Source organism: Nicotiana sylvestris, chromosome 2 (assembly GCF_000393655.2).
Source record: "Nicotiana sylvestris chromosome 2, ASM39365v2, whole genome shotgun sequence".
Lineage (NCBI taxonomy): Eukaryota > Viridiplantae > Streptophyta > Magnoliopsida > Solanales > Solanaceae > Nicotiana > Nicotiana sylvestris.
The window spans coordinates 23,047,423-23,055,417 of NC_091058.1; the positions used below are offsets into that span (position 1 = coordinate 23,047,423).

Sequence of the window (7,995 nt, forward strand, 5' to 3'; positions counted from 1 at the left end):
CAAAATTCCACTATGCATGTATGGTTCCCCACCCCCCACCCACCCCCCCACCCCCCACCCCACACACACACACCAAAAAAAACCATAAAAGGGTCAAGGTTTTCAATTTCTCAAAACTTAATCCAAAAAAACATGCATATAGCTTCTATTTCTCAACAAGTCATTTTGAAATTCTGCTTATTTATTGTGATTGCAAATACGTGTTATTGCCATGAAGACAATGTTACATACATAGAGTTTGAGGCTTTAAGCATTAATTTGTCCCATTATTTTAACTTATTCTTCGACCTCTTTCTTCACTTAAAAGAGTAGCAATTTGATCAGTCACATATCTCATCCTAAGAAGCCAAATATGCTTGGATGTTGACATGGACAATTGGTGAAAGTTATATAGACGATGACAAGTGGCAAAAAGATCCAAAATAAACTCTAGTTTTCCTCCCATGTCTTTGTACAAACCGTCATTAAGTCCCATATTTTAAACCATCAACATTTTTTTCCTCTTAGGACACTACACCACCTTAAAACCTCTCCTCCAAAGCACACTCTCATTGTAACAAAACATTTTCAAGAAAATGAATTGTCACAACAGCTACCTGAAATGGACATTCTTCCTTATTTTTCTTACCACCTGCAGATTTTCTATAGCAAAACAAACAAACTCCACTTCAGATATCCCCAAATTGGATCAATTCTTGAATGCAATATATGAATGGAGGGTTAATCAGCAGCAAAAACAAGCAGATACCGGTCTAAAATTACTTGAAGCTCCCACTGTAGTAGCAGGGGTGCTCTGTTTTTTAGCAGCCTCTATATCAAGTGCTGGTGGGATTGGAGGTGGAGGTTTGTATGTACCAATTCTCACTATAATAGCTGGTGTAGACCTCAAAACAGCTTCAAGCTTTTCTGCATTTATGGTCACAGGTGGCTCTGTTGCTAATGTTGTTTGTAACATGTTCATTACAAGTCCTAAAAATGGTGGCAAGATTTTGATTGATTTTGATATAGCATTGCTGTCGCAGCCATGCATGTTGTTGGGTGTTAGCATTGGAGTTATATGCAATCGTGTACTCCCGGAATGGCTCATCACTATACTGTTTGCTGTGTTTCTTGGTTTTTGCACTTTCAAGACATGTAAATCAGGGTTTAGTTTTTGGAAATTGGAATCAGAAGTAGAGGTGATGAGGCCAAAAAATGGGAATCAAGAATTGGAAAATGGGTTGCTAAAAAATGAGAGTGAGCCTTTGTTAAAGAAGGAAGCAAAGGGATTAGAAAGCAGCAGCAGCATTCCATGGATGAAAATGGGGGTGTTGGTGATGTTCTGGTTTTCCTTCTTTTTCCTCTATCTTCTTCGTGGAAATCGATATGGACAAGTATGCTCTGTTTTGTTTACACGTATCTTTTTCATTTGTTTTATTTTTTCTTTTTTGGGACACTTCATGCCATAATTGAGTCCTATGATCCTATTATATATTGTTATGTAGTAACATAACTGCGATTTTTATATTAGATACTAAATAAAGGAGGAACTACATAAAGTAATTTATAGTACTGCTCTTCTACATTCTATATCATGGACTTGGTTTGAATGGGATAAAAATTTATTTCAATTTTAAACAATTTGGTGTTCTCATTTCTCGCTATGGTCACCAGAATTACCTAGAGATCTTCGCACTTTAAGGTTAAGTTCAGTTTTATTTCTCATCATTAGAATATAATGCTGAAATTTAATATTTTATACTACTACTCTTTTTAGTATCACAAACATGATGCCGATTCCTGTCCTCTTTCAGTTTAGTGAGCTCTGTCCCCTTCCCCTGTTAAAAGTAATATTCTTTGCGTCCCAAAAAATGACATAGTTTGTGTTGAGACCATGAAAACTACAATTTGGAAAAAACTAAGTAGTCTTTGCTATCATGTTTAATAACTCGTTTGTTCCTCGCTACAGAGGTGGATAACATGTTTGTTTTCAGCTTTATCATTTCTATCCAAACACACAGCTTTATTCACAGAATTAGCTCCAACACCTAAAAAGTACTTGAATTGTTTGGCTCTAGTTCTTGAAACTGGAAAGAAAGTGGGATCTGGTACTTTAGTTTATAAACTTGAGATGTGTTATTGCTGAAGTGGGATCTGCTACTAATTCCAACTGCTTAAGAACGGTAATGGCTAGATGAGGAAAGAAGTAGAAAAAGGAAAGTGGTGATGAGAATAAGAATTTTGAAATGTTGGATTACCTGTTTGTAACATTGTAATAGAAACTGTTCAATGAATGTGCAGGGAATCATTTCTATGGAGGCATGTGGAGTGGGATACTGGATCATCTCGTCGGTTCAGTTTCCTATGGCTATCATCTTTACGTCATGGATCTTGTATAATAGAGTAAGTCAGCAGAACATACCTTCCAAGAAGCAGGTATCTATAAGAGAGTTTATACTACTTATGCTAAGTAAATAATTTTTGCACTATCGTTGTAATTTAACCCGTCACAGTAGGCTATTTAAAATTTCTTGATTAGCAAATTAGCATTACTATAGACAGTTACCTGATGGTGTAGAAAAACTATATATTATCGGTGCACAAAAGTTGAACTCTTTCTTTTGCTTCATTTCTTGATTAAAAGTTAACTCGGTTGTTCCTTAAATGCAGGAAGGAAGCAGTGAAACTAAACATGGACCTTCAGGGAAGCTCATATTCCCATTAATGGCACTACTAGCAGGGGTTCTGGGCGGCGTTTTTGGAATTGGTGGTGGGATGCTAATTAGTCCCCTTCTTATCCAAGTTGGAATAACTCCTGAAGTAAGCTTTCCCTTACCTGTTATTATTCCATCTTAGTTATCCTTAAATTTGACTTTTTTCTTGTAGGATCTGATGACTTTGTTTTACAATAGGTGACAGCAGCAACCTGTTCATTCATGGTGTTTTTCTCCTCTAGCATGTCTGCTGTGCAATATCTATTGCTAGGGATGGAGCAGGTGGACGATGCCCTCATCTTTGCACTTGTATGTTGTGTTGCCTCGATCGTTGGATTAGTAGTAGTTCAGAGAGCCATAGAACATCATGGGAGGGCATCCCTCATTGTGTTTTCTGTTGGCACAGTTATGGCTTTAAGCACTGTTCTCATGACCAGTTTTGGAGCTGTTGATATCTGGAGGGATTACGCTAATGGGAATTACATGGGGTTCAAACCGCCTTGTTGAGAAAAGAAAAAGATCTCTTAAGAAATGATCCACTTCAAGGCATTGTCCAAGTTTTGCATTTTTATGCTCTATTTCTTGGGAAGCTTTTGTTAAGAGATTCATATTAGTGAACATGAGTGAAGAAGTGAGCTCCGAGATGTTTGTAACGCCGATTATGATGTTTAAGCCATGATTTTAGATATACTTATGTACTTCCAATTGTTATGCCTAAGCCATGTTGATTACTCCTATATAACAATAGCTTGTACGATGGTTGTCTCTTTTAGAGATGAGTTTCCAGTGGATCTTTATCTTTACTTTACAGAAGATGTTCTTCAATGAATACCTACTTAGTATCAAAAACATAGTTTCTGAAAATAGCTAACTGAAATACAGAGTAAAAAGTTGTCTGGACGAACATGACTCTCAACAAATAAATTGCACATACAGCAAACCAGACCCAGAAAAAAAATCATTTTTATCGTTTTATCTAGGCGGATGAGGAAGATTATAATCAAGAAATAATAACTAGCATGACAGCTTACTAATTAAATGAGTGCTCAACCTCTTCCTTCCAACTCCATAAAAATTGGAGCAAGTTGTAGCTGACAATATATTATCTACGGGGTAAATGACAAGAAAGAGCATAGTGTAGCATTCATACATAGTCGCTCTAAAACATCTGTCATTGCTGACCTAGAGGATATGAATGTATTAACCATTCCTGCTCTAAGACTAGAAGCTGTTAGCTGACTGCAACTCTAGATTCAAAAATGTACAGTCAAAATTGAACAACCAAGAATAGCATGTCTTGAGGATGCTCTGCTTGGTCAGATGATATAAATCAGATAAGATATTCATGTAAACTTCAACAAGATTTACACGTTAATATACATAATCAGTTGATTGACTACCTCATTATAGTATGATGCACCAATCTGATTATATTAGGAGAACAAAATGTCAGCAAACGTCAACAAAGCTGTTGACATACGAGTCAAAACATTCCCATAATTCTAGTAACAAAAAGTCGCATAAGATTTAAGCAACTGGGGGACGGAGAGCATGATCCTCTGAGGTATCAACTGCAGCAGGAGGCACAAACTGCCACATAGGGATTCCAGGGTAGCCAAGATATGGCATCATTTTGCTTGAATAGACTTGATGTGGAGCTGAAAAAGGAGAAGCCATTGCAGGAGGGTGTGGTAAAAACCCAGGTTGAGCGTTTGTGGTCTTCAGTTGCTGCTCAAGTTTGTCTTTCTCTGCTTTCAGCTTCTGTTTCTCATCTCGGAGTTCATTTTTCTCAGCCTAAAACAGAACAAAAGAATAACCACTTTATACATAGCTCATGGGCGAGAAAATAACAACAAAATAATGAGTTCAATGATCACACCTTCAATTCATTAACCTTCTCCTGCAAGTTGTCATAAGACTCTCTGAGCTTCTGAGCTTCATCTCTCAACTGCACCACCATTCGAACCGCATCACTCAAGATAACAGATTTATCCATTTTGGGCTGCTTTCCAGGTTCCAGGATAGAACTTAATTCTTGGAACCTTGAAGAAATAAAATAGAAGAATAAAAAACAACTTTATATTTAAAAATAATTCCAGCAACCAGCAGTAACGAATTTAAATGCAGCCCTAACCATCAGTAAAGCATGCAAGAGTTGGATCACACACAGAAAAGAGAAGGAGAGAGAGAGTATGTGTGTGCCTGTCATTCAGCTTGTCCCTACGCATTTTCTCCCTGTGTGCTTTTGAATCAGACGCACATGCTCCAGATCTCGCCCTGAAACAAATAAAGTTTCATATAATGGAAGATTGGGAAAGAGGGAAAAGAAACACTTCAAAAACAAAGAAAGAATAACATGATATTGTTAGATAATGCTACAAGACATCACTGATGCTTTTTCAACTTTCTGATATACAATACAATAGAAAACATAATAGAGTAGAACAAGATAGGAAACAGCCTCTCTACTCCTCTGGAGTAGGGGTAAGGTCTGCGTACATACTACGCTCCCCAGACCCCACTTGTGAGATTCCACTAGGTCGTTGTTGTTGTTATAATATAGTAGAACAAGAGATATTCTGATGTTATGTGCTAGAGGCTACTGTTTTGAAATTTTTCAACTCTTGTTTAAAAAATTCCAGCAAATAATTGATTAAAAGAAAAATACCTCTTTTTGGAGCCGCAGTCCTTCAAACTATCTGAATTGCCGTAGGAATCATCTAATCCAGAACTGCAATTAGGTAAGAAACACATCACATTCACCACCAATTCTAACGATCAATCGGCTTAGTCGTGCAACACAAAAATGGAAACGTTTTCATAAAATTAGAGTGCAAGATATTGAAAAGACCGAAAGGACTTACTTAGCACATACAATCCTCCTCTTACAAGATTAATGTTAAAAATAGATGAGTATCTCTTCTAGGACTAAGGCTGCAGCAACAATCTTCAGGCGGAGATAATTGCCAAAAAATCTCTTCAAAAACAAGTATGTCTAAATCTCCAACTTTATATATGAAAAACACATCCATACTCAAATCATTCCTTTTTCTTGTTTGGGAAAAGGCAAATGGGTGCAGAGGAAGGAAGGCCACAGAAATAATTTTCCTATTCCTAGATCACTGCATCTTAGCATAAATCCTAATTTATTCATCAGTATTTTATGAGATCAGCTAAAGAATCTAACTTGAAAATCTTTGAAAACCTATATGTTTATGGATAACTCTATCAGACCAAGAGCGAAATAACAATAAAATCAATCATTTGACAGCTTCAGAACAGTGGGGCACCTACAGACCGAATCCATTTAGACTAACAAAATCTTCTTACTTCTATGCTACAGATGACGCAAACGACTGGCAGTAGGAAATAAATTTGAAAATACTACGAAACTCATTATTGCCCTAGTTTAATCACAAACTAAACATTTATATAACCTACTGAGATAGTCACCATCCTCATCTTACTCACAACCAATACACCACATAATAGCACAAAATCACCCTCAGAACTCAAATTGAACTTTCCTCTGCTAATTGAAACTGAAACTAAAGCTATTTGACAAGTGTACAACCAAAAATATTATTTTTTCCTTTTCTTTTTCAATAACGAAGTGAACAAGCTAAAATTACTTGTAGCAGTCAACACTCAACAGATAATGAGTTACATGCACTGCCACAAGAAAAGTTTTTATTATCTTCTTTTTGGCTTTTTAAGCAGTCCACTTAAAGTTCATTTTTTTTTTTTTTTGTTATTGGCATTTTAAATAGTTCACTTCAATTTCTTAATTCAAGATAATTCAACCCCACATTCCCATTTCACCAACTTAATTTAATTTTAAAAAAGGATTAATAAAAGAATGAAACTTGAATTGCAAAATAATATAAGAATCAACCTAAAGCGATATCAACTAGAGTAAACTTCAATTAATTTACTAAAAGTTCTTGAAAAACAAAGCTATGAATTAAAAATTACCTGAGATTATTAGGAAGGGAAAAAGCAGTAGAGGGCCATTGAGCATTGGGTTCAAGGGAAGGAAGGTCTTCCATTAATCCAAGTTCTATAAGCCAATTTGAACCATCTTCTTCTGTTTCCGCCATTTCTTTTCTCCGAAAGGTGAACGGAACTGAGAGTTATCCGGCGCCGGAAAGTTTTCTGTTGAAGAGTGTTTTTGGACAGTGGCGGGCGTGTTAGGTGGAACGGGAAAAATGGAGGAAAATGAGGAGGAGATGGAGAAGTGGAAGGAAATTATATGAGTGGTGGAGGGAGATTTTGGTTTTTGACAGTTAAAAAAGTGAGCCCTACTTTTACTTCACCTTCACCTTCACCTTCACCTTCAGTGGCATTGGCTTTTGACACCATTATTACTTCTATTTAAAGCATCTGCTATAGAACTACTAGTAGTGTAAAAAGTTACTCTGCATATTTTAATCCGAATTTTCACCTAGAACATATGTCCATTACGGTAGATAAAATTCTTTTCTAAAATAGCCAAGATTGTTAGTCAAGCTTTTAAAATTAATTTATTTTTGAAAAGGCATTTTTAGTGAAAACAATTTGTATTTGACTAATTCATTTGAAAAAAACTTTTAAGAAAGTGCTTTTAAGTTTATTTCTCTCAAACTATCTTTTTAAAAAATAATTTTTAGGAATACTTTTCTTTAATTCTATTGAAAACACTTTTTTCCTTCTAAAAGCTTAGCCAAAGTACCTTTCAAATTTGAATAAAAAGTACTTTTTAAAAAAATAATTGACCATAAAATGATAATTCGTGGTTAAAGGTAGACACATATCCTTACGCCATGCCAAAAGAAGTGCTAAAATTGTTCCAAAAGAATAATCAACAGTTTTCTTTAAAAACCTTTTTTCTGCATTGGGATAATTGAGTTGTCAATAGATAAAAATAGAATTTGAAGTGGCTAGTCATTTTTTTTCTTTTTCTAACTTCGTAAAACGTAAATGTTATATGGGGGATAGTGCTTTAGTTGTTGATTTTATAGTTTACTACTCTCTGCGGTCCAAAATAAGTGATTTTTTAATTTTTTTTGTGATCTAAAATAAATAATTTTTTTAGATTTCAAGAATGAATTAATTATTTTTTTCTTGCATTGCCTTTAGAATAAATAGTATTGGAGTATGTGTTAGGAGTATTTATGTGAAGAGATAATAAAGGTTAATATGGTCAATTTCATTATTAATTAATGCTAAAAGGTGAATTTCTTAATATGTGTAAAAATAACTAAAAAATCACTTATTTTGGACCAGAGAAGTATTGATTAATCTTAAATTGTTAATCAAATAA

The 7,995-nt window shown here is 35.1% G+C and overlaps 2 protein-coding genes across 3 annotated transcripts; one reads left to right on the forward strand and one right to left on the reverse strand.

The window, feature by feature from the left end:
- Positions 1 to 110: 110 nt before the first annotated feature.
- On the forward strand, positions 111 to 3,465 carry LOC104222750 (sulfite exporter TauE/SafE family protein 5-like). Of its 2 annotated transcripts, none has more exons than XM_009774038.2 (4): positions 111 to 1,373; positions 2,281 to 2,415; positions 2,650 to 2,799; positions 2,892 to 3,465. In XM_009774038.2, the coding sequence occupies exons 1-4, from the start codon at positions 576 to 578 to the stop codon at positions 3,198 to 3,200; spliced, it is 1,392 nt and encodes a 463-aa protein (XP_009772340.1). In that variant the 5' UTR covers positions 111 to 575; the 3' UTR covers positions 3,201 to 3,465. The 2 variants fall into 2 exon arrangements, with proteins under 2 accessions (XP_009772340.1, XP_009772341.1); XM_009774039.2 differs by having other exon boundaries at positions 2,281 to 2,382.
- Positions 3,466 to 3,955: 490 nt separating this feature from the next.
- Positions 3,956 to 7,039, reverse strand: LOC104222751 (transcription factor ILR3-like). Its single transcript, XM_009774040.2, has 5 exons — positions 6,669 to 7,039; positions 5,362 to 5,424; positions 4,896 to 4,970; positions 4,573 to 4,735; positions 3,956 to 4,487 (listed from the first exon to the last, which is right to left on the reverse strand). Exons 1-5 carry the CDS (start codon positions 6,791 to 6,793, stop codon positions 4,221 to 4,223), a joined length of 693 nt encoding a protein of 230 aa, XP_009772342.1. The 5' UTR covers positions 6,794 to 7,039; the 3' UTR covers positions 3,956 to 4,220.
- Between the last annotated feature and the right edge of the window lie 956 nt (positions 7,040 to 7,995).

Bases quoted from the DNA above. Each gene is read 5' to 3' on its own strand.
- LOC104222750 (XM_009774038.2), top strand. From the start codon at position 576: ATGAATTGTCACAACAGCTACCTGAAATGGACATTCTTCCTTATTTTT. The intron at 1,374-2,280 runs GTATGCTCTGTT...ATGAATGTGCAG, and splicing joins GTGGAAATCGATATGGACAA to GGAATCATTTCTATGGAGGC. The intron at 2,800-2,891 runs GTAAGCTTTCCC...GTTTTACAATAG, and splicing joins AAGTTGGAATAACTCCTGAA to GTGACAGCAGCAACCTGTTC.
- LOC104222751 (XM_009774040.2), bottom strand. From the start codon at position 6,793: ATGGCGGAAACAGAAGAAGATGGTTCAAATTGGCTTATAGAACTTGGA. The intron at 5,425-6,668 runs GTAATTTTTAAT...ACCTAATTGCAG, and splicing joins TCCCTTCCTAATAATCTCAG to TTCTGGATTAGATGATTCCT. The intron at 4,971-5,361 runs GTATTTTTCTTT...TATTTGTTTCAG, and splicing joins GACTGCGGCTCCAAAAAGAG to GGCGAGATCTGGAGCATGTG.